The following is a 26,005-nucleotide window of genomic DNA, read 5'->3' as shown; positions in this document are numbered from 1 at the left end:
CTTAGGTCTCCAGTCTCTTCAGTCTTTTCAGAACCACGCTCAATGATAGACGGCCCTTGCGATTGAGCGGCCGCGTCTTGTTCCATACTGCGCGGAACAAAAGGCAAAGCTCTAGGATTCTGGTGAGTTCTGGCGGTTAGCAAGGGGTTTGTACAAGATTACAGGACGGAGAGAGATGAGATGGAAACAAGCGAATGGTCACGTGACGATAGACGACTACTCAACCGCAGCAAACGGAGACGCGCTTACCAGCGGGTTCCTTTGGTTACCAATGTTACTCTTTGGAGCTGATTATGTAGGACGGGAGCGACGACGCGACATTTTGGCACTATTAGAGTTGAGACGAAAAGAAGAGGTCCGCGGCGAAACTTCAGATGGAAGTAAAATCCAGCGGAATTCACCCAGATTTATAAGCCCTACGCTGGTGAATGCCGGAAAACGGAAGAAAGACACAGATGACGTGGGTTCTATCATTATCGGCCAAGCAGAATATAATGAATGTGGTGAACGGAACAATAGGTAAGTTTTTCTCCCAGTCACCCCTCCAAGCCGACAACTCCTCTCTCCCCACCACATCATTCTCTTCTTACGCAAACTTAGATTTTATCCTTTTCCAGCACTAAGTTGGTATCGTACGACTACTCTTTGGCAGCAGTGCAATTGTGTACTAGCACTGTAATCATGTGAGTGTCCACGATATCTTCAAACGACCCCGATGCAACCTCATGACACCTCCTCGACGACGTCTCGCTCCATCAACGGTACCAACAGCACTGACGAACCCCTTCTAACACAGGAGGCTCGACAACGAGCTCCCAGAAAACCCGCTCTCCACCTACGCCCCCGCAAAATGGCCCGAAACCCTCTCGCGGCAATTTCTCGACTTCGGCGCCAACTACTACACTTCTCCCGCAAAGGGCGCAGAAGCCATTGCACAGCGCCGCAAGTCCGCGACCAACCTCGCCGCCGCCCTTCTATCCCACTTCTGCCCTTCCCGTGTCGGCTTCAAGCTCCACACCGACACAACCGGCAGTCTCTCCGCCACGGCCCGCCTGCACCGCACTATCAAGACCTGGTGCGCGGCGGCGCTGCAGCTCGACGACGGCTTGCGGACACACATCATCTTCAACACCATCGCTGACCGCACCGACGAGGCGGCCAAGAGCCTCGCGACTAAGGAGGACAACGCGTTCTGGAATCACTTGGAGCGTTGGGGCGGACTGCCGATGCGGCTGCTTCAGATGACGTCGACGAAGCTTGGAGGGACGCGGATTCAGAAGGTCATGGTGGGTGGAGAGGAGGTGTCGCACGCGTTGGTTGTGCTGGTGATTGGGACTCAGTTTGAGTTCTACACTTTCAGTAAGAGACATGGCCATGGGGATAAGCTGGTGCCGTGGTATGGGGGTGGAGTGGTGGAGCCGGTGGTTAGGGATGGGGATATGGAGCGGAAGCCGACGAATGTGCTTATGGCGGACGAGGAGGATATGAGGGGAGTCGATGCGTATATCGAGGCGTATCTGAGCTTGATGTGAGTGGAGTAGGGGTGCCAGGGGGTGATGGCTTGGCTGTCAGGTAGGCGGGACGGTTGGATGGGCCGATTTTGGTGGGGGATCTTTGGGTAGATTAATTCAAAGGCAGGTTGTAGGGCTAGCGATATCATAGAGCGGCTATCGGCGGAATGGGAGGGTGGAAAGCTCTGCGAAGCGCCCTTAAGTAGAGCAATCATCAATAAAAGAGTAGCAAAGAATATGAACGTGTAGATGAGATTTAGTGATTGTGATTGAGAACTCATGTAGGTTTCTAGAGCTTTTTACAGCTTCAAGATCTATCAGGTAAGTTGGCACAAGCGAAGTGGGAAGGTGGATAGCGTTGTGAGGGGCACTTAGACACTGGAGGCGAGGGGTTCCACAGCGTAACAACCCCGACGAACTCAATAAACGATAACTAGCAACGAAACATATAGGGCTTCAAAGGCTTCCCAGGATAGTTCACTTGGAGGGTCGCAGAAATGCCACGATCATGGCCAAGAGAATAAAGGGACTACTACAAGCGTAGTGAGAAGGAAGAGAGCACTTTGAAGCAACAGCATAGTTGATTGACCACTTAACTTCTCTCATTGGACATTACGATTTCCATACCTTTACCACACTCGCCGCCGACGCGTCCTTCTCCCCAGTCCTTTTAGCCAACGTCAACATACTGAGTGCGGCGTTCGTTAGAAACGCAGGGCATTTCAGACTCTGTGCCTCATTGGCAGCTTCCGACAGGCCCTGTGCTACATCGTCCAGCCTTTTTCCCGACCCCGACCACGCCGAAACATCCCCTGTTAACCCCTTGATCATTTGAGCGCCAACGTCTCGAAACACATGACTTCCACCAGCCGCATCGACGGCGAGCTCGTGCAGCTGGTCCAATGGCAGATTGACTTGCTGGGCAAATGCTATTGACTCTGCTGTAGCGCAAACGTATATCCCGATGAGCATGTCAACGACAAGCTTCAATTTGGCGGCCTTTGTCTCTTTGTCGAGATCGCATTTGACGTCCGCAACTGGGCCGGGGTAGTAAACTCGGACCATTCCCGCATCGTCTTCGGAGCCGAAGCCTTGCGAGAGGCCGGAGAAATAGACCTGCTCAGCTGCGGATGCCATAGGTACGGGAAAGTTGCAGAGGCGCGCCGAAGAAGTAATAATGCTCTTTAAGACGTTAGTTCAGCCAGCAAATAATCCACATGAATCTGGATTCAACGAAAAGAAGACACTGCAGCTTACGGTGTCTTTCAGTATAATCGTCAGCGCACTAACCCCCGGCCTCCACGCCTCTAAGCCCGCAATAACCCTCCTCCCTCGATCCTCGACCATCCAGCTCCACGCTTCGCCCTCTACAATCTCTTTCCTGACGCTATCTGCATCTAGACCCAACCGCGCCGCAAATCCATACGCCTCGCCCGTCACGAGTATCTGGATCGCAGCTAGGACTTGATGCGCCATCTTCATATTGCTGCCCGCGCCAATCCCACCCTTCACGATAAACAACTTCTTAGGCGCACTCATTGCCTTCAGCAGCCACATCCCCTTCTCTAACGACGCAGTCCTGCCACCCGCCATGATAGACAGCGTCCCATCCGCGGCCCGAAACGCGCCTCCAGAGACCGGGCTATCGATGAAGAAAACGTCACCTCTCCCTATTTCTTTTAATTCTCGCTCTACGCTCACCGCGTACGATGCCGGGACTGTGGAGCAAAGAAGCAGCACCGCGCCCTGCGGCAGCTTATGCACGATTCCTTCTTCCCCGGCGGTGCCGAACAGGGCACTCTGGGCTTGCACGGCGGTCGCGACCATGACGATGTAGAAGGGCATGTCGGCTGCGGAGTTAAGGAGCGATGGCGATGGGTTGCCGCCCGCGGCTTCGAAGCGTTGGAGAGAGGGTGGATAGAGGTCGAAGCCTTTGACTTGATGGCCGGATTTGACGAGGTGGGTGGCCATGCCCATGCCCATGGCTCCGAGGCCGCAGAAGCCGATGGGGGCTTTGGTAGTCATGTTGGTGATGCAGACGTGTTGTGTGCGAGACGTTGATGGAATAACTGAAAGAGGCCGATGAAAGATATAAATGGGAAGCTTGGAATAGCAACGAGGCGAATTGACAAGAAGACTAAGAATCGATTGAAGGAATGGATGATTTTGCGGAATCTAAGCACGAAGTCTGGTGGAGCCCTGGATACGAAAGTACTCAAGCTTCACACTCCGCTTATAACCTAATGTAGTATCCCGCTAGACCCACAACTAGGGCTTTGCTTTTGAGAGAGCTCACACCTACTGGACTGATGAATGTTTCCGGTAAAATGATAAAAAAGACGGGATAAATAGAGAGCCTATAAGAAATTCGCAATAGAGCATCATACCATGCCCCGCTATACCCCGCAGCAGGGCCGCAACGTCATGTTTCGACGGAGTAGAAAATGCTTCGCTTCAAGATCGCCCGAAGAAAAATAACGGGGCAAGTATGCCGGCATTTTGAAAAGAAAGCCGAGTATCGGAAGGAAAGCCGGTACGAGCTGATCCAGTCAATGACCGTTTTCACTCACCCATCTTCACTCCATACAACACAACGTGCCCACGATCCCTTAACGCCCAACCTACTTTCTCTACTCCACCATCACATAATACCACAATGGCTGCCTCAATGAAGGATAACCGAGCGCTCCCCATCCTCGTCCATGCTCGGAAGCACAAATATGGCGTGCCCTCCATGTGCTGCTACAACACCGAAGGCATCCTCGCCACCATCCGCGCCGCCGAAGCCAAGTCCTCGCCCGCCATGATCCTGCTCTTCCCATGGGCGATCCAGTACGCAGGCGGGCTGCTCGTCCACCTCGCTGCCGAAGCTGCCCGAGGCTCTTCGGTCCCAGTCTCGGTCCACCTTGACCACGCCCAGACGCCCGAGATCGTGCGCCAGGCGGCCGATATGGGCGGCTTCGACAGCATAATGGTGGATATGTCGCACTATGAGAAGGAAGAGAACTTGCGGCTGACGACGGAGCTGACGAAATACTGCCATGAGCGGGGGATAGCTGTTGAAGCGGAGCCGGGGCGGATTGAGGGAGGGGAGGATGGCGTGAGCGATACCGTGGATCTAGAGGGCTTGCTCACGACGCCGGAGGAAGCGCAGGAGTTTGTGGATTGCGGGATTGATTGGTTGGCGCCGGCTTTTGGGAATGTACATGGGAATTACGGGCCCCGAGGTGTGCAGCTAGAGTATGAGCGGCTGGATGGGATTGATAAGAAGGTTGGGCATAAGGTTGAGCTTGTGCTGCATGGGTCGGACCCGTTTACGAAGGAGATATTTGGGAAGTGCATTCAGCATGGAGTTAGCAAGGTGAACATAAACAAGGTATTGAATACGCCCTGTCAAAAGGTGTGGGCAGAAAAGTCGGGGAAGGTTCCCTTCACCGCGTTGATAGAGGAGGCAACGAGAGAGATGCAGAAGGCGGTAGAGCAGTGTATTGAACTGCTTGGGTCAGAGGGCAAAGCGGTTTAGGATTTTTCAGAGGAAAGGAAACTACTAATTAAATATGACGAGATGAACGCGTTCGAAAGGGGGATGGGGAACCTTGGCATGGTGCTGAGCCCGACAATGATGGCTCTGTCCACCGCCAACGCTCGGAGGTGCTCCGCTCGAAAGACAAGTTATCATAAATTCAAAACTAAAGGTGGTTTTCCGGAGAGGTGATCACAGCTGCACGTTAAAAAGGGGTTGCGGCCCCTGTTGATGCCAAGCTTTTTGACATCATTCCGGACGTCGCATTCTTCCTTTCCCTACCCAGACACACTTCAATGTTACAAATTGCAATGCCGGATTCACTAAGCATATCCGCAATGTTATAACATCCCCCCTTCTTTATGTCATCTCGACGTGCCAGCCATTTTCTCGGACTATCCCAGAGATGCGGACGGCTCTGCGGCGCCAGGAAGACGTCAAGTCATCAAAATGAAAGAAGTCTATTGCAACACCTTCTAAGATCCCTCCTCTCAATGCACTAAAGCTTTAATTATGACAAAAAGGTATTTCATAGTAACTCATTTCGACTTTAGTGGATTCAATTCGCATGTAGCCTGACTTCAGCAATATTATCTTCTCATTTCTCATTAGACCCCCAACACTCCGAATCCCTACCTACAATCCCAAGCCTCCCAAATTCCCAATGATTTGCGTAAGGTTCAAATCTTGCAAGTTATCCACAATCTACGTAGTATTCAAATTGGTCCCATTCCCCTTCAACGCACTCAAATCCAGCGTCTTAATCCAGCTCTCAAAGCTACTGAAGATGTACGTTCCCACGCCCGAAATGTTGCTCTTGAATCCCTGCAGCGACTGCTGCACAATCGGCTTCAACGCGGTGGGGACGTCGAGTCGTAGCGCATTCATCACTTCCTCGATGTAGGTGATGTGGACGCCGTTGTAGATGGTAGCAGTACCGGTAACGCCCAAGAGGATCTGTCCTTGTTTGAGGTATGAGGCTTGGACGGCGTAAACGGCTTTGAGGTTCTGGAGGATGGTCATGAAGTCGAGGGTGCCGCGGAACTTGATGGCGTTCGCGCCGGGAGAGAGGTAGACGTGGTACATGGTGACATTACCGATGACTAGATCACCGGAGAGAGCGTTGAGAGTGACGTTGCCCATGTCAGCGGTCAGGATAGACTGGTTTGGAACGGAGAGGTTGCCGATGAAGTTGACGCCATCGTCTTCTGGTGGCAGGGCCAGTTGGCCGCTGGTAATGCCCAAACCTTTGAACTTCTCGAGGCCTGCATAACATTGTTAGAGTGCGGAGAGGAGAATGTTGGGTTTGGATCGTAGATTACCGGTCAAGGTGATGTCTTTCTTCATATTCACCTTTGCTTTCAACTTCCCAAAGTGGGCAGTCACTTTTCCCAGGCTCTTCGCTTTCAGGGTAAACTTAGCGTTGTTGACGACATCGCTCATGAACTTAGAGAACATGGGCTTGTCCAGAACCGGATCAACCTGATACGGAACTGTGAGATTGGCATTGCCATGCAGCTTATAATCGGGTAAATTGGCATTGAGATACGTAACACTCTTCCCGTCGTCGTTTTGGTCGTACAAGGACATAGTAAAAGGGTCCATCTTGACAGTCAGGCCGATGGGAACTTTGAGTGACGCTTGGAAAGATACTCCGACGGTGTCAGCCTTTGGGTCGAGGATGTGCACCCAGTGAATAGGGAGTGCCGCCACATTAATAATGCGTTGGGCGAGTGCGGGTACTATGACGAGGAATCTGGTTGTGGTCAGTACCCTGAATTTGCGACAACAAGAGCTGTCCTTAGTCTAGCAAAGAACTCATGAGACTTACAGAATCGGCAAGAATATTGCGAGAAAGACGACTATACCAGCAGCGTAGAAATACCATCGCCGCTTCAGGTGATTGTATGCCCGCCTACGTCGCCGCAACGGCTTAAGAGGGGGTTCTTCTTCATTCGTTTCGGCGTGCTCAATATGCGTAACGGTGTCTTCTTTCGCCCCATCCAAAGCGTAATCTGGGGGTGGTTTCTCGTCGATAGGCTTCTCCTCTATCGGCTCTTCGATTTCTTTCCCTTTGGAGCCTTTCTCGCTATAGCTCAACTCGCTAGCTCTAGGCGATGATTTTGAGCCGCTGGAATGTTTCATGAGGGGATCTCGATTGGAATCATCATTGACGAGGGTGACGCGATTAGAGTCTTCAGCATCGAAGAAAGTACCATCGTGGGACTTATCCATGGTGGCAGATGGGGCAATTCAAATGATACAGGATGCCTTCAATCCAGACGAGACGGCGAGATGTATGGAGACGATAGCAAAGAGGAGATCAGAGATCAGAGATCAGAGATACACCGGCACGGCACTCTCAAGAAGAAACATCGCAACGGTCGAACTCTTACCCCATAAACCCCATTTTCCCTACCCCACACCTTCCCCAGTCTCCCCTCTTCTCGTCCGGCCCCGGATCATCACCAGGCCATTCTTCCAGTTGTGCTATCGCGGTTGCCACTTCAACATCGCGATCGTCGTTATCGTCTTGCAGTGCCGGACGGACTCGGCGACGTCCAAGTCATCCGCCCCATCGCAGCATCTCGTGTAGCAAGTCAAGCCGCGGCAGAATATCATCTCGTCCTCGCTTAAACTCCCCGGATCTTCACATGAACGAAATGCTCCAGTTGGCTGGCCAGCACATTTACCTTGGTACAAGCCCGACCGTGGGGTCTAGCGATATTTTAACCATTACTCCTCCCCAAAAGCGACAATGCGCGCGGCGATCCGGAATCCTCACGACGAAGCTGGCTGTTGGTAAGGGCAAGAATATGGGCCCGCAGGGCCTAGTCTGCGTGCTACATACCATTGCCTCGTTTTTTCCGGGGTAAAAAAAGGGAATCGCTGTCACCTCGCTGTCTCTATGTACTGCATGCAAAACGCCCATGTCTCGCGTAGCCTTATCGCTCCTCTGATTGGCCACCCCCGAACTTCTCACCCCGAATCCAGCAACCCCGAAATCCTCACCCCGAGCGATGCCCTCCCCTTCCGACGCAAAACGACCACTAACCCCGGTTCAGCGGCGGGGCTCCGGGGCCAGACGGAGCAAGGCAATTGATCATCCCGCGGCCTGACCGTCCCTTGCGTGCCCACTTTCGACCGAGGTAAGGTCGGGGTTGGGGGCTTTGATTCGTAGAGTTGCTGGTCCGGGGCCCCTGCATGGGCCGTCTGGGGGCGGCAGCTGGCAGGGTGGGACCGGGAGGGCGCGTGCGGAGGGCAAAGGTTGTTTTGACTTCAGGGTCACGTGATGAGTGAGCTCTGGGCTCGTTCAAGGGTAGCGAAGAGGCAGGTAGGAACAAATACCTTTCCTCTGAGGTAGTTTGACAGCGCAGAGGATGAAGAGTCACGGCAATTTAGGTATAGTGTTGGGAAGCCAAAAAAAGGATGCATGCACCAATCGTGTTTAGATTATGCTACTGAAGTAGCGTAGTAGGGCAGCAGGGCCTGTCCGGCCCAGGTAGCGAGTAATGCATGTCAGTCCGTCCGTTCAGGATGCACCTTGCAACCTCCCCCATGGCGTGCGTGGACGCCAGACATCCCCTCCCCGCCCGATCCCATGTCCTCGTGCCCTATCGTCAATCGTGCGTGCGCGCGGTAGCCTATCCCAGAAGGGCTTTGAAGAGCTCTGATACTTCCACGATCAACTACTCGCTGTGAGTAAACCGGCATAGCAAAGACGGGGGAATTAAGACATACCGGCGTCGCATCATTAATAAGCGTCTTGGTGTTGGACACGAAATCCGGTGTGAGTAAATCGTGCGCACCACCGAGGATGTCGGTCACGTTCGTTAGCAAGGCCGGGGTGAGTAGACCGCCGACCTTGGACAGCAGGTCCGAGTTCAGCAGGCCCGTAGCCTTCTGGACGAGGGACTTCAGGTCCGTGGTGGTGGTGTCGTCGAGCAGCTCGTTGGCGTGGTCCAAGATCGACTTGACTTCCGTGAGGGTGTCTGGGGTGAGGATTGAGCCGACGGTCGAGACGATAGATGTGAGGTTCTTGACCAGGCCAGTGATCTCGCTCGTGTCGATTTGGCGAGTGTGGAGGGCTTCCATGATGGCGGCATCGGCGATTTCAGGCGCTGCTATCGGATTGGGTCCTGGTCCGGGCGATGACATGACTGCCATGGTCATGGCCGCGAAGAAGAGGGAGATGCTTTGAAGGAACTTCATGATGAAAGCTTTGCGGTATAGAACTCTTAGAGCTGCAAGTTAGACGACAGATAGAGTATTCAGAGGCGTGCGATGGTGGTCAGGCTGGGAACATTCTGATATTTTATATCTGCATTACCTCCATCTTTGCGAATGCGGAGAACCAAGTTACCCCGGAGATGTCTATTCTAGAGAAGGTCATAATCGACCATGCGAGGTGCTGTTACTGCGCTTTCCATTACCCCCCCTTGTAGCGTCCGGCGGCCGGAGGCAACAGTCGCTATTCTACCCGCGTGAATAATTGAGCCGTGGAATTCGTGATCCAATCCCCACAAGCTTTGGGATCCTTCCCCGGAACAGCCGACCTAGCTAGATTACTAGAGCCGTGGTCTCTGGGAACCTAGGTCAGACGTCATATGGTTCTTACCGAAAAGCTTTGTTGCTGATCGTCTCCGCCGTAACGCTTTCTCGATGGCTACCCTTGCAACACCAACAACAATTGCCGACGAAGCAGGGGTTTCTGTGGGGAGCAATACCGCGCGACCCAAGGAACAGGCAAACAATCCTCGTCGCCTCCTGTGAGGTGCAAGTCATTGCAACACTGCAGTTCTCATGACTTGCTTTCCTTGCACATCTCAGAGCCGAATTCGAATGAATGTATGCTTCGAAAATGGAGCAATTTCTCAAGGAGTGTGCTTGTAGAGCAGTGAGACCCAAATGAAGACCGATGGCATATAGGGCTGATTTAATCACATTACTCCTACCGCATATCCATCTTTGCCTCGTGACCCAGCTGTGAAGAGAGAATGCTTGACGATATAAATTTGTTGATGGGTATCCTTGACACCATTCACCCTGGCGTTGATGGAATATGAGTGAGCTCCGGTTGAAGGTTCTAGTCGTGGGGAAACTCTGTTCTGTTGCTTGCTAATCTGAACGTGCTGACACTCAACGGATCTGATCTATTGAAAATTGGCGCAATTCATTCGTTGCTTCGGCTTATGCGAGCTGCGGAATCGGGCATCAGCACATGTGCATTATGCCGGGTCCAAATTCAGTGAACGCGACCTGCCCTTCACGGGGGAAATGAAGATGCGTTTACACATGTTGGATGCCACAGATATTCATCCATGTTACCCCAACCGGGAGGCGGCCTCGGACGAGCATTTGCTTCGTTCAAGTCTGCGTTGAAGTCGGGTCTCTCGGGCGGAGGTCGATCTCTTCTAGGAAAGCCGGCCACTGGCCACATGGGAATATAGCACATTTCCTACGACCATCATTAATACAAGTCCCATAGCAAACGGATGATGATTGTCACTTACACCGGGTGCACAAACATCTCGGCAGGTGGAGTCCTGCTCCGCCCATCCGAGCCAGGCTATGAGCTCCTCCAGCTGATGTTTCCATTGAGTAATTCTGTCGGCGAATCCTATGACCCGGGACCCCCTTGGGTCATCTCCACGAGGGCCGTTGTTGTAGTGCGCAAGCCAAACGTACTCTACTTCCATGCCGATTCGAATGAAAGTGCTGCAGATTCCTGAAAGCGTGTCGTTTATACCGGAAGAAAGCACATCTTCGCGATCGTTCAGCTCAAAGCCGTCCACTGCGTACTGACTGCGACACCTTTCAAAAGCGTGTCGTGCTACTTGAGAATCCAACGAGAACATATTTGCTAGGGCATGTTTCGAATACGGCCGATTTGGCGGGTACTCCAAGAATTGGAGAAGCAACCAGTGCGTCAAGAATCGAACGGACTCCAGCCTAGCTCGCGTGTTCAAATCTGCATCTCTGTTTCCAGCTTTTTGCAGTGCCAGCTGGAGGTCTTGAAGTACTACGTGATAAGTTTTTACAATCTCCTGGGCGATAGAATGCCATTCAATCCCACTACAGCTCTTTCCATTGCCTAGTACTTTCTTCAGGATGGCGTTAACACTATTTCGCATGATCAAACCGTCATCATTACTGACGTTGTCGAGCTCGTGCGCTCGTCTTCGCCGGGTAAGCTTTTGCAGACCCATGAGTCTATCGCTTTCCTCCTCAGGTTGGATCCAGAGTCCACCAGTAGTGATATTCAACTCTTCAGCTTCTTGGATGATCCTCGAAGTGGTTTGGCCCTGCATTCCCGGATCGTAGAATGAGAAAAGTCCGCAGACATCAACCTTCACTCGGGGTTCGCCAAAGTACCGTCGTGTGGCGGCAGAGAACCACATCCAGCTGGAGAATTCCTTGAAAGGTTCGATCGGATCCGCCATCCCAGGCCCATGCGGTCCCTCATCACCATCTTCCAACTTCTTTACCCGAGACCGCCTTCTCAACTCTCCAAGCTCCACAGCCTCCTCTTGATCACTCAAACGACCGCTCTCTGACTCCTCCAACTCAAGCCGTGGTACTGACACATTCAGATTCGACACCAACCTTAACGACGGCGACTCAAAATCACACCAAATAGCCTCAAACCCCGCATTCATCCTGACCACGCCCTCATACCCCCATCCTCTCCCCCCAAGCCCCTCCTCTTTTAGCCACGCACAAAGCCCTCTGGCCCGGAAATACTCGTCTTCAAGCGGGTTCCAATGCCTATCCCCATCATTTTTTCCTCCCCTTCCAGGAGGCCGCCCCGGTCTCGGCCACTCTCGTTTGGGAATACCATCGGTGCCGTTGTACAGGAACACCATCTGGCTTTTTGTACCATCGCCCATCAGACTCGCGCTCATGCCATCAAAGTACACGGCGCGTACTGGCCGAGTCGTACGATAGGTCAGCAGTCGCGAATCTGGCAGGTTGCCCATGATCCCATACGCCATTTCCACATCAAAGGCGAGCCACTCCGGACTCGGCGGCGGCGACGCATCATGGCGGCCGTGGTAGAGCAGCGTATGGGGCGGTATGGTAACGCTAGCAATTGTGTGACCGTTGGGGAAGAAAGTTTGGGGCCATTGTTGGAGTAGGGTTGCTAGAGAATGGAACAAATAGGGACCGGGCGAAGAGAAATTGAGGGAAGTGGGAATATGCGGAGGATTTGAAGGAGGTGAGAGGGGTACTTGGTTTATAGCTATGGTTGGACATATTATCAGAAGGAAGAGGCTTGTGAGACTTGTGAGAGTGGGGAGCCGGATGCCGAGAGGAACGTGATCTTGGTCCATATCGTAGGTAGGTCTACTGCTGGAGTCTTGAAATTTGGAGTTGAGACATGTAGAAACTAAATAATTGAGAAGGTTGCGAGCTCATCTCGTTTGGATCGGAGTTGCTCCTGGGTTTTGTTCGAGATACTTATCGTGAGGTGACGCGTCGTGGACAAGGGCTGCGATAGGCAGATTGACCGAAACTCGTGACCGAAGGACTATGAATACACGGACACGTGGAGAAAGATCCTGCCTCACCGAGTGTTTGCTGAAATTCATAAAAAACCTTACCTCTTCACGAAACTGCGATGACGGAGTGGAAAAGCAATACTTTAAATTGGTCACGTGACTGGTCTCTTTCTCCAGATCAGTAGGTCTTGGCATTGCACAAGCGCCCGTAGAGGCCCAAAGGAAGAGTATGCAAAAACCTATTTATACCTCCAAGTTGGCCTCTTGAGATCTTATGTTGCTAGTTCGCTCATAAATATATTAGGACGCTCGAGCTCGCTTACCTCTCTTGGTCACGTGCTTTTAAAATTGCGTCCACTCATACAAAGACTAGAAGTGGCGACCGGCTCGTGCACGCTACCACCTCATGCACGGTCTCGGAGGCCCCTCACCGCTTTTTCTCTCAAGCTTCAACACCGCACAACTCCACCAAAAATACACAGATTTCCTTCGAAAATGGATGCAATGGAAGCTGCGTTCGCGGAGCTTGATTTGATGGAGAAAAAGATGTATACTGAGGTCGCAAAGAAGCATGGGATTGACAGAACCACGCTCTCACGGAGGTACCGAGGAATCACGAAGTCAAAGGCTGAGGCCTACAATTCTCAAAAGCTCCTCTCTCCTGGCAAGACTAAGGCTCTCATCAAATACATCAACAACCTCTCCGAAAGAGGCTTGCCTCCTACGCATCAAATGATACGAAATCTCGCCTAGGATTTAGCTGGGAGAATGCCAGGAATCCACTGGGTTTCACGCTGGGTCCATTCGAATTCCAAACGCCTCAAATCAGCCTACCTTCTTCCTATTGATAAGGAACGGAAAAGGGCTGATTCTGCCCTCTACTACAGCCTCTACTTTAAGCTTCTTGGTCGCAAAAGAGATTAATATAACATCCAGCTAGGAAATACATATAACATGGATGAGAAAGGATTTCTTATTGGAAAATTGGTTAAGAAGAAGAGAATCTTCAGCAAGCTTGCCTACGAGTTAGGAAGGATGCGCCATGTTATGCAAGATGGCAATAGAGAGTGGATTACTGTGGTGGCAGCTATCTGTGCAGATAATACGGCACTTCCTCCGATACTTATCTATTAAGCTGGAACAAACAATGTACAGGATAAATAGCTTAAGGATTTTAATCCGGACAAATATGCCTGCTTCTTCACATCAACACCAACCGGATGGACTAACAACGACCTAGGCCTTGCTTGGTTGAAGATCTTTAATCGAGAGATAAAGGCCAAAGCCAACAAGGAGTAGAGGATGTTACTTATTAATGGCCACAGCTCTTATATAAATATGAAGTTCATTAACTACTGCATTAGCAACAGGATTCTCCTGGCTGTATATCCGCCTTATTTAACACACCGCCTGCAGCTATTAGACGTCTCTCTCTTCGTCCCCTTGGCCATTTACTATTCTAATAAATTGAACCGGTTTATAATAAATTGTGAAGGATTCTCCCGCTTTATAAAGAGAGACTTCTTCAGGACCTTTTGGGTGGCATAGAAGAAGGCTATGACTCCTTCTAATATAGCTAGTGGATGGAGAAAGACGGGTATTCACCTATGGAACCCGGAGGTTGTATTAGATTAATTTAATACCAAGAAAGAGAAGGAAGAGGATAAAGATAAAGAAAGGCCATTATCAAGCAACTCTACTGGGTCGGCTCTTACAGCTGGTGACTGGAAGCGAATAGAAACACGCCTAAAACAGGTGGTAGAAGTTACTATACAGTCCAGCCTCCAAAAAGAAGTATAAGCTTTAACTAAAGATGTTCACTAACTAATAGCAACTAATACACTTCTTTAAAGTCAAATTTGAGGCTACTAAAAAGCATTTAAGATAGAGCAGAAGAAGAGGAAGCGGCAGAAGAACCTCTTTCAGATTCTGGCTGAAGATAATAATGGAAAAGCGGCAGTCTATTCACCTAATAAGGTGCGGCAGGCTCGAGAGCTACACTAAGAAAAAGAGGATGCTAAGGCTCGTGATACAGCTTTAAAGGCTGAGGAGAAGGTACAGAAGCAACTTGCTAAGGAAGAGAAGGAAAGAATAGCTGAGTTCAATCGCTCTGCTAAAGCTGCTAAGCAGAGAGAACAGAAGGATGCTGAGGATCTCAAGAAGCGCAAGGCACAGGAAGCACGTGAGGCACGTGATGCAGAGAAGCAGCTTAAAGATAAGAGGAAGGTAATACACCAGAGGCAGAAGGCTCGCCAGGTTGTATTTACTATTCCTAAGGAGCCTACAGGCCAGCAGAATCATGAGGTAGAGGAGTGGGTAGCGAAATCAGCCTCTGGCCGGCCTCAGCGTATCCGGAATACGCCTAAGAGGTACGATGACTCTGTGATTATGATAGAATGAAAGAGCGTCTTCGGTTTAGTCTCCCCATTGATTTCTATGAGGTTCTGAGTAATATGAGTGAATGTATATGTTTTTGAAGTTCGTGATGCATGCACGGGGAAACCGTGCACGAGGTGGTAGCGTGCACGAGCCGGTCGCCACTTCTAAACTGCCGTCCTTCACCTTTCGGGTGAAAGTTCATGCAGTCATGCGTTGCCTATATTAGCTGCTAATATAAAAGCTTACGATCACATAAGTACTAAATGACGCTAAAGGCAATGTGGCGCCCTGGCCTTGGGTTATAAGCACTCAGCCACATCAGCCAAAGGCTCAGCCATCAACAATCCCCAGGCTCCCAACTGTATATAAATCTAGTTTTGCCCTCCATCTCGAGTTCCGGATACGACAACCCCACACTTTTCAACATGTCTTATGAAACTAAGACCATAACACCCCTTTATTCGTTCGACATCTGCCCACAGGGCAAGCCAGCCGGATTCTCGCTCAGTGGTGCTTTCTATAGCAGGAAAGCGCCAATTTTTGCTGTATACCGTAATCGGGGCTGCAGAGAAGAGAACAATAGCATCAGACCTCCGACGTATTTCATCGAAAATGACATTCCACCTTGGCTATTTCGATCTCAGTGGACACCCATCAGCATCTCAGAAAATACTCCGGCGCCTTCAGGCCACTCCGATAAAACCCCTACGAAAAGGCGGCGCTTGATGATTGAACAGTAGCTTCTTGAACGTTTCATGTGCGTCATAGGTAGCGTCCGATACACTCCCTCTCCAGAGCCTTCGGGCAGCTTCGTCAAACCGAAGTCCACCTCGGACGAGCAAGAGCTGCAGCTCACCAACGGGCTAGGTCATGGACAATGGCGAGACTCAATCTTGGCTCAACTGCTCGGACGCGACATGTCTAAACCCTTGGAATGGTGCGCTAGTTCAGACCAGTGGGATGGGTTCGACAAAAGCTACACCAGTCGATTTGTCAAGTTAGCGTGGGAGTCTCGAGGCAGGTGTGTTGGAGGAAGCTTAATGCTTAAAAGTGGTCAAGATATTCTAGCCATCTACAAGCCCAGATCGTCATCTTGGCAAAACTACAGTGCGGAGAAGCTCGAGGAGCTCGAGAACAGCGATGGCGTGGGGAGTCTCGGGATCATGATTGATGGGGTCAGCGGAGATGCACTGGAACATATGATTCTTACCTGTGTTGCCATTGAAGAGCAGATCATGAGGTCAAAGGGCTTTGGTGGATCGTACCATGCGGATTGGAGCGGCCAGTAAGAGATCCTCAACTAAAGAAACTTTCGCACAGAACCACACACCGCAAAGAACGCGGTACCTGAGTTCTCCTAGATGGAGGCAATAAATTGGAGCACCTCTTCTCCGCAATATTTGCTGCCTACACCAAGGTTATCTGGCTCCCCCTTCAGACTGAGAGGCTCCATAGTCCCAAAGGTCCAATCGCATCCGGAACCAAAACCGGCTTATCGATGGATAGGTAACGTCTGGAAACATTTGCAATTGACGTTTGAGCTCCCTATGCTGGTGATTCAGCCTTCTTGTTGTGCACCGTCTCTCGGGAGAGGGTGTAGCAACTTAGCAAGATTATCCAGTACCATGGTCCGCTCCCGATAGTTACCCTTTGTATGTTTTCGGACTTGGAAAGTCCCAAGCTAATAACTCCGATGCCGCAATTTCGAACATCTTCTCTAGATCGAGTTATTTCAAGAAACTGTTTGATGGGTTCAGAGGATCTTATCATAAAGATCGTCTTAAATGTCCGATCGTGAGTCACGGAAGCACAGTCCCAGGAAGTGCTACCACAATGACACTCAAATTTGGGATTTGAGCGAGGAAGGAGAAGTTAGGGAGGTTGAGGGGATAGGGGTAGGCTGCGGAGACATGATCTCATGGCCGTTTCTTCCGTTCCTATACCGGGTTCTAATAGAAAAACATGTTACAACCAGACCCCTTTCTGACTACAGCTCCACAGGCACTCCTTCATTCGCGCGCTAACATTAAACCTGCCCCCCTACTTTCAAACCCTCCTCACCCCTTAAATACCCACAAACTCGCCCGCTCCATATACCCCTTCAACCCCCATCCCACTCCACTTATGCCCGCCATACTCGACATCCGGCGCAACCTCAAAGTGCGAATTAACCCACACACTCCCCGCTCTCAGCCTCCGCGCCATCCTCTCCGCTCTCTTCACATCTCTACTCCACACACTCGCGCCCAACCCCGCCTTCCCGCTATTTGCGCGCACCAGCACATCCGCCTCATCCGACCATTTTAGGAGTGGCACGATAGGGCCGAAGGGCTCCTCAATCACAATCCACGAATCGTCGGGGGAGTTGTCGATAATGGCGAGCGTGATGAAATAATCTTTCTCGTCTTCAACGACGCCGCCGGCGAGGGCAAAGGTTTGGGACTCATTCTCACAATCTGCGTAGAGGGCTTCGACTTTCTCGAATCTAGAACGCCACAATAGTCAGATAAACCCCATACATCTCTCCCTTGCGCATTGCGTACATGGGGAAGGGGAAAAGGCGAAGGGATGGAACTCACTGCACCCCATTTTGCACCGGCTCAAGCCCATCCTCCGTCCTCACATTCTACCTTGTCCTCTCTACCATCGCATCCCTAAACGCCTCATAAACGCTCTCATGCACATAAAACCGCTTGACCAGCATACAAATCTGCCCGCTGTTCAAAAACGCCAGCGTTGCCAGCCGCGGCACCACCGCCTCGATATCCACATCTTCGCAGATAATGACCGGATCGTTGCCGCCGAGCTCAAGCGTCACGCGCTTCAGCGTCTCCGCGCACGCCGCGGCGACGAGTTCAGCCGTGGCGATCGACCCGGTGAAGCCGACCTTGTCGACGTGCGGGTGGGTGCTCTGTCAACAGCGGCCCTCGCTCGTCGCTGCCGTCGAGCACCTGTAGGACCCCCGGCGGGAAGGACATCCACCGCTCGCTCGCCTCGCTTCAGGGCGTAAACGAACTCAGCTCCATACCAACTGAAATTGCCAGTCATCAAACGCCGGGGCCAATCTATGCGTGCCCCATGTTACACACAAAATCACATCCCATAGGGCTCCGTTCGGTTCCAAGGTAATGCAATTACCGTTCCCAATCCCCCAAAAGCACCGGCCAATTGCACGGCATAATCCCCACAATCCCCACCACCCCCCAGCGGCGTCCACGTCCTGTAAACGATCTTCGCGCTATTCTCCTTCACCCACCTCGTCCCGCACCTCTATGCCTACAAACGCCCGCAGCCACGCGAGCGCCTTCGCGCACTCCATCTGCACCAAGGCGAGCGGCTTGCCCTGCTCCAACGTGAGCAGATTCGTGAGTTGCGGGAGTTGGGCCTCGATGGCGGGGGCGTAAGCGCGGAGAAGGGCGGCGCGCTCAGCGAAGGAGGTCAGGGACCATGTTGCGAACGTGGTGTGGGCGGCGGCGGCGGCGAGGGCGACGTCGGCCGGGGGTGGCCACGGGGACGGCGCAGAGGTGAGGGAGTGGCGGGTGGTGGGCGTCGGAACGAAGGTGTTGTTGATTATGTTGCCTGGGTAGGTCTGTTCAGGGGGGTTAGTGATAGATAGAGTATGGTGTAGCGTACGAGATGGTGAGAGTATTGGGGATGCTGCGATCTGCAAATTGGGAGGTTGAGCTTACCGTGATGTCAATCTGCCTGATAGCCATTTTGAGTTTCGGAATGAGAGATGGAGGACAGGTTTGGATAGAATGGTTGATTTGGTTGAGGGTTCTTCTACATTTTAAACCTCGGAAAACTTGGGCATACAGGTAAGAACTAGTCGCAAAGTATGCTATTTGGAATATACACATAGATGTTAGTGTTAGTGTCCTTATCTCTCGGTCCTTGTTGTCAGCCTGAACATTAAACTCCGCTGCTACCCTTGACGACTCTCCCGCCCCGTCCAGGGTACTCATCGCCTTATCTAGAATCAGGCTTGCTGTCGAATGTTGACATGTTATATGGGAGTATCAGAGGGCGAAAGATTCACGACATGAGCATCGAAGGATTTGACAAAGGATTTGACAAAGGATTTGACAAAGGATTTGATTAGTGCGAGGCTGCCCGCTTACATGGTGCGGTGCCAGAGTTCGGCTTTCGGGGTTTCAGGCCTGAGACAAGAGCATCGCTTGCCATAGTTTGACATTGAGGCATTGACAAATAGATCATAATGGCGGTCAGTGCAGATGACCTATGAGGAATTTGACTAGGTTTGGTGATGAGGCGGTAAACAGTCAACAGAACCGAGCTTTTAATTCGTAAAATCTCCCTATGCATATAACCAGTTAAATCGATCATAGAAGGAAAGTGTCCAATTCTTGATGCAAAGAAAACCAGTGTCCAGTGAAACATCAGGGCTCGTCGGCCGAGGAGTCCGCGTTGCTGCTGACCATTTGTGAAGAGCAATATTGACAAAACATAAGAAAATATCCCACACACCAGCGCCAACGCCCTCTCATAGACTAAAAGAGCGCCCAGCATTTGGTCATACATATGTTCGCGGTATGTGGTATCCATATGCCTCCATTGACAAACGAGTTTCCCATTGATCTGAGCCCATGAAAATGGGGGGAGACGACGTATACTGAGGAGGGATTCGCAACATCTAGACGTGTGACACACTGAGCAAGATAAGAGGAAGGGAAAGATAGCGATAATTGTCGCTTGAATGACTGGCAGAGTGGTAGGGCTTTTGAAGAAAATGGGAAGGGTCGATACTCTACTGGACTTACGCAATTATGAACAGGGAATATAAACAAATACCGGGTCTATACCTGAAACGCCTCCCTAAACATTTCTTCCAATGTGAAGATACTCAAATGCTCGAGTTCAGAAGACTCCTTTCGCCAAGCCCATCACTTTCAAACATACCTCTAACCTGCACTGTTCCCGTCGCATTCACTCCACTACCTTGAGCACCAACCCCAATATTGCCAGGGGCCGTAAGTCCACTACTTCCACTACTCGCGACATACCCGTTTACTCCTAGCCCATCATCCCACAAGAACTGCGACGCCTGCGTGTCCACACCCCAGCCAGCATTCACCCTTCCATCAAGGTCCAGCCCGTTGAGCAAGTCCGCAGGCGGAGGCAGATTGACCCCGTTGCCATTCGCCCTCCCTGAGTTTTGCGGCGCAGACGGGAAGACCAGCGTCGGCAGATTAGTCGAGAAGTTCTGCCCCTGCTGGCCCTTTGCTCCCGACCCATACGACGAATGCATCACAGAGGCATTCATTGGATTGGTTGGCGGTGCCACGGACGGAAAAGCTGGGTATGCGGTTGTCGAGCTCGACGCAGGTGGCAGCTTGAGCGTAGCGAGCGGATCTATGTGGAATTGGTCCATTCCGCCCAAGGTGTGGAAATTCAAGTGGTTAGTGATACCTGCTTGTGCGTTTGTATTGGCGTTACCATTTGAGGCGTTCGAGTACGGCGGATTCGTGTCACCCCATTGAAACTGCAAGATGTTTCTACTCAGCGTGATCGGGCTGTACGCGGCGTCGTCGTCGGCTTCAGAGGCGAAGTCGTCGAAAGAATTAGGGAAGGCGGTTTGGAGGGGGGCAAGGAGTTTGGGCATTGATGCCGAGACTGTAGTATTATGCAGTGAGGGTTGAGCACTGAGCAAAGAGGGATCGGGATTATTGTTCGCCTTCATGGAAGCGCTCGTGGCCGGCGTCACCTTTTCCCTAGCTTCGGCGTCAGTGCTGGATTCTTTCTGTTTCTTCTCCTGCTTTGGTTTGAGCTTGAAGCCCGCCTTTGAATATTCATCCGGGAAGCGTATTCGGAATCGGTCGCGAAGGTCAGAAGGCAGTCTGCTCTCAAAGCCTAGCTCGGCATCAGCTTTGATAGCATGCCAAACCGTCCCGTATTTCTCAAACCCTTTCATGAGTGCTGTGTCATCTTCTTCCGTGAACTCGTGCCGTTCACGCCGTTTGCTCTTCTCAAATGGTTTTTCGATTCCCATTTCGGCTAGTTCTTGAGCACCTTTACGATGGTTGTCAGAACGCGGCTTTCGCGCTGGTCTCAGGTTGGGAGATCCCAGTGGGGAGGACTTTGGCAATCTAAGGTTTTCCAGAGAAGGCTTGTTGGAAATCGTAGACGATTTCGACTTGTTTCCCCTCCTCACCTTGCCCGCAGCCCGATACTTGACTAATTCATCGGGACAACAGGTTCGAAATCTTGGGCTGTCAGCTAACGCTACACTGAAGAGTTAAATAGATATGGCATACCTATCCTTCAGATCAACACACGTCCTCCCTGGAAAGCTGTACTCGTTGCAGTCGAATATCTTCTTCCAGTTCCCAATCCCGAATTTACTCACCCCCTGCAGCAAATCCTTCGTCTCCTGCTCCGTCCATTTATTCCTCTTCTTGACACTTGTATTCCCCTGACCTTTTCTCTTTTCATCTACGTTCTCTTTCTCAGCAAAGCCCTCAACATGAACCGTCGTTTCCTTCTGACTAACGTCTCCTCGAGCTCGGTCTCCTGTTGTATCCCTTACGCTGGGGATATCTAAAACCGCACGTTCCTCTGTACTCTCCACAACTCTCGGGCTCGCCGCCGCCCTCTCTCCCGTAATCGGCGGAAACAGTCCCGCATCAGGCGGCGGATGATGCAAGCCCTGCAGGAGCGGCGGAATCCTAGGCCTGCGTCCTTTCTTTGCCGGCGGCGGATGCGGCTTCGGAAGCACGAGGTCGTTGTTCAGCACGCTCGCAATGCCTCCTCCCATGCCTCCAGAACCAGCGACATGCGTGCCACCGTTCTCGTGAGGAACGATGTGGCCACCGCTATACTCTCCCCGCCTAGCAACGCCCCCACCCGCATCACTACCACCAGCGATCGCAGTCGAAGCCGTCGCGCCATTTCCCGTCTCAACCCTCCGCTTCTTCCGCGGCCCAACACTCCCAACGCCGCCATCGAGCAGGATATCGCCCAGCCGCCCGCTAAACCCGCCTGTCGGTACCCCAGCATCACTGGTCGCACCTCTGTTGCCATCGCCGTCGAAATTGAGCACCTCGGTCAACGGGATCGTGCGGCCAGCCCTCCGTTTCGGCGGCGTCGGGAACTGTATGCGCGGCAGAGCATCGGTTTGCCTCGATTGATTTTGGTCGCCGTGGGTAGACTGGGGGTCGAGCAGCAAGGACGAGGCGGGGTCGCCGCCGAGGAGGGAAGGAATTCGAGGCTCCATCCGCGGTGTCATCACGGCGTTGTTCTCGTGAGAGGGATTCGATGTAGGGAGGAGAGTCGTGCCATCTGTCGCGAACCATCGGGGTTAGTGCTGTTTAAGGAGCTGGGTTGTACTGGTTGGCGGTTGAGGGTGTTTAGAGGAAATATCAGGTCTCGAAGCATAGAAAGTAGTCAAGATTTCTGCCAAGAAATAGTCACGTGGTAAATAAGTATATATATATAGTTATCTAGGAAATGGGGAGGGCTAATCGTACACCCCCTAACGAATAATCGTACACCCCCTTTCGAATAATCATACACCCCCTACCCCTGTCACTTCACCGCCTTCTAATTGGCTTCGAGGCTTGCTGCAGAGCCTCCGATTGGCTCGCTTCACTTGTTCACTAATTCCAAATGCTCTCTGCAAATGCGGCCTTGATCGCAATTAATTACATCCTCTTCCTCTTCCTCTTCCTCTACAATACCCTCACTATGGCCCTCCAGCTGCCACGGCTGGCGTACTATGCTACAGCAGAGGAAGCGCATATTGCTCTACAAGCGCACGCATCAGCGCAGGGCTACGGCCTAGCAAAATACCGTAGTAAACTAGACAGAGTGGACATACGAGCATACCTCCTGGATGCCGACAGCTTCGCCGCCAGCACCGCCTATTTCTGTAGTCCCTCGTCCAGCTCCTGACGCTCGGAATGCCTATCAGTCGACAGCTACACCGGTTAATCTTTCTCGTATTAATCCAGCCCTTCTTAGGCCTACACTCAGGTTGAAATTGATGTGAACTCTGATTTCTATAGGTGTCTAGCTCGTTGTTTATATACTAGGGGAAGGAGGGGGGCCAGCCCCGGGGGCATAACGTGGTATCTCTTCCTAACGCGTTACTTAATTCATCCTGTTTCCTGATACAGTACTGATACCGTGCTGCAGCACTGCTGTTGCACTACCTGTTACTTCCTCCTGTATCAGCATGCTATCCTGATACGTTACTGCATATAAGTTGCTGACCCTAGGTTGTAGTGCTGCAACCCGAGTCCTACAGCTGCATCTACGGCAGCACCTACGGTAGCACCTACGGCAGCACCTACGGCAGCGCATATAGCAGCGCATATAGCAGCGCATACAGCAGCGTATACGGCAGCGCATACAGCAACACCTACGGCTACACCTACGGCTGCACTTACGGCTGCACCTGCAGCTAAAAAGCGTGGCCGGCCGCCTGGTGCAAAGGATAAGGTACCACAGAAAAAGGCACGAGCTCAGAGGCAAGATAGTACTCAGCCTACGCCTCAGCCTACGCCTCAGCCTACGCCTCAGCCTTAGCCTTAGCCTTATCCTCAGGCACAGAGGCTTAGCCGAGAGGAGCTTCTACGTCAGCTTGCGACGTATAATGAAGATATTGAGGCGGTGATGCGAGAGGGCTAGGCTTAATGCAAAGGAGCCGTAATAAGGTAAGGGTTTAACAGGTTTGGCATACTTATAGACACGGAGGCACTTCTAGAATAGAATTTCTATTCTATACTTAGACTTAGACTTATACTTACTACGTGAGCTCGTACGTAAGGCTACACGAATCGGTGAGGCTACACGAATCGGCGAGGCTGCACGCCGATTTGTATAGCCGTACGTGAGCTCGTATATAAGGCTATACAAATTGGCAAGGCTGCACAAATTGGAAAGGCTGCACGCCGATTTGTATAGCCTCACGTGATGTATAGGTGAATAACCGGAGCTCCGGCGCAGTGCTCCGAGCCAATTAGAGGGCGGTGAAACGACAGGGGTTTAGGGGGTGTATATTTACTAGAAAGGGGGGTGTACAACTACTAAAAAGGGGGTGTACAGGTACTAGCGCCCTATAGCTATTTCCTAGGGGCGCTAGTACCTGTACACCCCCTTTTTAGTAGTTGTACACCCCCCTTTCTAGTAAATATACACCCCCTAAACCCCTGTCGTTTCACCGCCCTCTAATTGGCTCGGAGCACTGCGCCGGAGCTCCGGTTATTCACCTATACATCACGTGAGGCTATACAAATCGGCGTGCAGCCTTTCCAATTTGTGCAGCCTTGCCAATTTGTATAGCCTTATATACGAGCTCACGTACGGCTATACAAATCGGCGTGCAGCCTCGCCGATTCGTGTAGCCTCACCGATTCGTGTAGCCTTACGTACGAGCTCACGTAGTAAGTATAAGTCTAAGTCTAAGTATAGAATAGAAATTCTATTCTAGAAGTGCCTCCGTGTCTATAAGTATGCCAAACCTGTTAAACCCTTACCTTATTACGGCTCCTTTGCATTAAGCCTAGCCCTCTCGCATCACCGCCTCAATATCTTCATTATACGTCGCAAGCTGACGTAGAAGCTCCTCTCGGCTAAGCCTCTGTGCCTGAGGATAAGGCTAAGGCTAAGGCTGAGGCGTAGGCTGAGGCGTAGGCTGAGGCGTAGGCTGAGTACTATCTTGCCTCTGAGCTCGTGCCTTTTTCTGTGGTACCTTATCCTTTGCACCAGGCGGCCGGCCACGCTTTTTAGCTGCAGGTGCAGCCGTAAGTGCAGCCGTAGGTGTAGCCGTAGGTGTTGCTGTATGCGCTGCCGTATACGCTGCTGTATGCGCTGCTATATGCGCTGCTATATGCGCTGCCGTAGGTGCTGCCGTAGGTGCTACCGTAGGTGCTGCCGTAGATGCAGCTGTAGGACTCGGGTTGCAGCACTACAACCTAGGGTCAGCAACTTATATGCAGTAACGTATCAGGATAGCATGCTGATACAGGAGGAAGTAACAGGTAGTGCAACAGCAGTGCTGCAGCACGGTATCAGTACTGTATCAGGAAACAGGATGAATTAAGTAACGCGTTAGGAAGAGATACCACGTTATGCCCCCGGGGCTGGCCCCCCTCCTTCCCCTAGTATATAAACAACGAGCTAGACACCTATAGAAATCAGAGTTCACATCAATTTCAACCTGAGTGTAGGCCTAAGAAGGGCTGGATTAATACGAGAAAGATTAACCGGTGTAGCTGTCGACTGATAGGCATTCCGAGCGTCAGGAGCTGGACGAGGGACTACAGAAATAGGCGGTGCTGGCGGCGAAGCTGTCGGCATCCAGGAGGTATGCTCGTATGTCCACTCTGTCTAGTTTACTACGGTATTTTGCTAGGCCGTAGCCCTGCGCTGATGCGTGCGCTTGTAGAGCAATATGCGCTTCCTCTGCTGTAGCATAGTACGCCAGCCGTGGCAGCTGGAGGGCCATAGTGAGGGTATTGTAGAGGAAGAGGAAGAGGAAGAGGATGTAATTAATTGCGATCAAGGCCGCATTTGCAGAGAGCATTTGGAATTAGTGAACAAGTGAAGCGAGCCAATCGGAGGCTCTGCAGCAAGCCTCGAAGCCAATTAGAAGGCGGTGAAGTGACAGGGGTAGGGGGTGTATGATTATTCGAAAGGGGGTGTACGATTATTCGTTAGGGGGTGTACGATTAGCCCTCCCCTAATTTTTTAGCTGTATACTAGTTTCCTAGGGAGAAATGTCTAAAAAATAACTAAGTCACTGTCGCCACTCCTAAATACTTAGAACACCTCCTACCTAAAAATTACGGTCGTATCGTCGCCATTGCGTCTGATTTGCGGAGAGCCTCCTTTCATGGCGTAGCGTAACAGAATTCCTTTATCACAGCGCCGCTATCGAGCTCTTATTACTCCTGATGCTTATAAAAGGGCCTTATCCGAGCCTTAGAACCTTACTACTATACTGGAAAGTCATTATTAACTTGTGGCTGACTTAGGTTGCAAATTGACGTGAACTCTGTCTTATTTCGGGGGCCCGAAGGCCAAACTATATACTACGTAGGAAGTGACTGTACGCGTAGGCAGAAGCA

At 51.5% G+C, this 26,005-nt stretch overlaps 14 protein-coding genes across 14 annotated transcripts; 6 read left to right on the top strand and 8 right to left on the bottom strand.

Moving 5' to 3' along the window:
- Positions 1-392: 392 nt before the first annotated feature.
- On the top strand, positions 393-1,740 carry BDZ99DRAFT_118344 (uncharacterized protein). Its single transcript, XM_033712493.1, has 3 exons — positions 393-519; positions 601-683; positions 797-1,740. Coding segments are annotated over exons 2-3 (738 nt in total). The 5' UTR covers positions 393-519; positions 601-681; the 3' UTR covers positions 1,533-1,740.
- A 222-nt stretch (positions 1,741-1,962) lies between these two features.
- BDZ99DRAFT_466984 (oxidoreductase-like protein) lies at positions 1,963-3,795 on the bottom strand. Its single transcript, XM_033720913.1, has 2 exons — positions 2,769-3,795; positions 1,963-2,693 (listed from the first exon to the last, which is right to left on the bottom strand). Exons 1-2 carry the CDS (start codon positions 3,534-3,536, stop codon positions 2,124-2,126), a joined length of 1,338 nt encoding a protein of 445 aa, XP_033572327.1. The 5' UTR covers positions 3,537-3,795; the 3' UTR covers positions 1,963-2,123.
- Positions 3,796-3,975: 180 nt separating this feature from the next.
- On the top strand, positions 3,976-5,449 carry BDZ99DRAFT_466983 (putative fructose-bisphosphate aldolase). The gene has a single exon (XM_033720912.1). It carries the CDS (start codon positions 4,168-4,170, stop codon positions 5,032-5,034), a length of 867 nt encoding a protein of 288 aa, XP_033572326.1. The 5' UTR covers positions 3,976-4,167; the 3' UTR covers positions 5,035-5,449.
- Positions 5,450-5,739: 290 nt separating this feature from the next.
- On the bottom strand, positions 5,740-7,179 carry BDZ99DRAFT_451056 (uncharacterized protein; the record flags this gene model as incomplete). Its single annotated transcript, XM_033718193.1, has 3 exons — positions 5,740-6,299; positions 6,357-6,790; positions 6,866-7,179. 3 exons carry the CDS (start codon positions 7,177-7,179, stop codon positions 5,740-5,742), a joined length of 1,308 nt encoding a protein of 435 aa, XP_033572325.1.
- A 1,477-nt stretch (positions 7,180-8,656) lies between these two features.
- Positions 8,657-9,246, bottom strand: BDZ99DRAFT_574932 (uncharacterized protein; the record flags this gene model as incomplete). Its single annotated transcript, XM_033728420.1, has 2 exons — positions 8,657-8,723; positions 8,776-9,246. 2 exons carry the CDS (start codon positions 9,244-9,246, stop codon positions 8,679-8,681), a joined length of 516 nt encoding a protein of 171 aa, XP_033572324.1. The 3' UTR covers positions 8,657-8,678.
- Positions 9,247-10,300: 1,054 nt separating this feature from the next.
- Positions 10,301-12,368, bottom strand: BDZ99DRAFT_480735 (uncharacterized protein; the record flags this gene model as incomplete). Its single annotated transcript, XM_033722347.1, has 2 exons — positions 10,301-10,492; positions 10,548-12,368. The coding sequence occupies 2 exons, from the start codon at positions 12,366-12,368 to the stop codon at positions 10,301-10,303; spliced, it is 2,013 nt and encodes a 670-aa protein (XP_033572323.1).
- A 538-nt stretch (positions 12,369-12,906) lies between these two features.
- On the top strand, positions 12,907-13,505 carry BDZ99DRAFT_466981 (uncharacterized protein). Its single transcript, XM_033720911.1, has one exon. It carries the CDS (start codon positions 13,032-13,034, stop codon positions 13,287-13,289), a length of 258 nt encoding a protein of 85 aa, XP_033572322.1. The 5' UTR covers positions 12,907-13,031; the 3' UTR covers positions 13,290-13,505.
- A 588-nt stretch (positions 13,506-14,093) lies between these two features.
- Positions 14,094-14,936, top strand: BDZ99DRAFT_480734 (uncharacterized protein; the record flags this gene model as incomplete). Its single annotated transcript, XM_033722346.1, has 3 exons — positions 14,094-14,159; positions 14,421-14,513; positions 14,580-14,936. The coding sequence occupies 3 exons, from the start codon at positions 14,094-14,096 to the stop codon at positions 14,934-14,936; spliced, it is 516 nt and encodes a 171-aa protein (XP_033572321.1).
- Positions 14,937-15,670: 734 nt separating this feature from the next.
- Positions 15,671-16,204, top strand: BDZ99DRAFT_525058 (uncharacterized protein; the record flags this gene model as incomplete). The annotated part of the gene is made up of 2 exons (XM_033725967.1): positions 15,671-15,912; positions 15,967-16,204. 2 exons carry the CDS (start codon positions 15,671-15,673, stop codon positions 16,202-16,204), a joined length of 480 nt encoding a protein of 159 aa, XP_033572320.1.
- Positions 16,205-16,979: 775 nt separating this feature from the next.
- On the bottom strand, positions 16,980-18,631 carry BDZ99DRAFT_541203 (ALDH-like protein; the record flags this gene model as incomplete). The annotated part of the gene is made up of 4 exons (XM_033726732.1): positions 16,980-17,400; positions 17,546-17,826; positions 18,172-18,504; positions 18,605-18,631. The coding sequence occupies 4 exons, from the start codon at positions 18,629-18,631 to the stop codon at positions 16,980-16,982; spliced, it is 1,062 nt and encodes a 353-aa protein (XP_033572319.1).
- Positions 18,632-19,667: 1,036 nt separating this feature from the next.
- BDZ99DRAFT_466978 (uncharacterized protein) lies at positions 19,668-21,341 on the bottom strand. Its single transcript, XM_033720910.1, has 2 exons — positions 21,191-21,341; positions 19,668-21,139 (listed from the first exon to the last, which is right to left on the bottom strand). The coding sequence occupies exon 2, from the start codon at positions 20,923-20,925 to the stop codon at positions 19,780-19,782; it is 1,146 nt and encodes a 381-aa protein (XP_033572318.1). The 5' UTR covers positions 20,926-21,139; positions 21,191-21,341; the 3' UTR covers positions 19,668-19,779.
- Positions 21,159-21,690, bottom strand: BDZ99DRAFT_541200 (uncharacterized protein; the record flags this gene model as incomplete). Its single annotated transcript, XM_033726731.1, has 1 exon — positions 21,159-21,690. One exon carries the CDS (start codon positions 21,688-21,690, stop codon positions 21,172-21,174), a length of 519 nt encoding a protein of 172 aa, XP_033572317.1. The 3' UTR covers positions 21,159-21,171.
- Positions 21,691-22,587: 897 nt separating this feature from the next.
- Positions 22,588-22,878, top strand: BDZ99DRAFT_466977 (uncharacterized protein; the record flags this gene model as incomplete). The annotated part of the gene is made up of 1 exon (XM_033720909.1): positions 22,588-22,878. A coding segment is annotated over exon 1 (188 nt), but the record flags the coding sequence as incomplete, so codon positions are not given.
- Positions 22,879-25,124: 2,246 nt separating this feature from the next.
- BDZ99DRAFT_466974 (uncharacterized protein) lies at positions 25,125-25,415 on the bottom strand (the record flags this gene model as incomplete). The annotated part of the gene is made up of 1 exon (XM_033720908.1): positions 25,125-25,415. A coding segment is annotated over exon 1 (188 nt), but the record flags the coding sequence as incomplete, so codon positions are not given.
- Between the last annotated feature and the right edge of the window lie 590 nt (positions 25,416-26,005).

The sequence above is a fragment of the Mytilinidion resinicola genome (assembly GCF_010093595.1).
Source record: "Mytilinidion resinicola strain CBS 304.34 unplaced genomic scaffold BDZ99scaffold_19, whole genome shotgun sequence".
In the NCBI taxonomy this organism is placed as follows: domain Eukaryota; kingdom Fungi; phylum Ascomycota; class Dothideomycetes; order Mytilinidiales; family Mytilinidiaceae; genus Mytilinidion; species Mytilinidion resinicola.
Note: the sequence above shows the minus strand (reverse complement) of the source record. Positions and strands in the feature narration are given on the sequence as shown.

Bases quoted from the DNA above. Each gene is read 5' to 3' on its own strand.
- BDZ99DRAFT_466984 (XM_033720913.1), bottom strand. From the start codon at position 3,536: ATGACTACCAAAGCCCCCATCGGCTTCTGCGGCCTCGGAGCCATGGGC. The intron at 2,694-2,768 runs GTAAGCTGCAGT...AACGTCTTAAAG, and splicing joins CGATTATACTGAAAGACACC to AGCATTATTACTTCTTCGGC.
- BDZ99DRAFT_466983 (XM_033720912.1), top strand. From the start codon at position 4,168: ATGGCTGCCTCAATGAAGGATAACCGAGCGCTCCCCATCCTCGTCCAT.
- BDZ99DRAFT_466981 (XM_033720911.1), top strand. From the start codon at position 13,032: ATGGATGCAATGGAAGCTGCGTTCGCGGAGCTTGATTTGATGGAGAAA.
- BDZ99DRAFT_466978 (XM_033720910.1), bottom strand. From the start codon at position 20,925: ATGGGAATCGAAAAACCATTTGAGAAGAGCAAACGGCGTGAACGGCAC.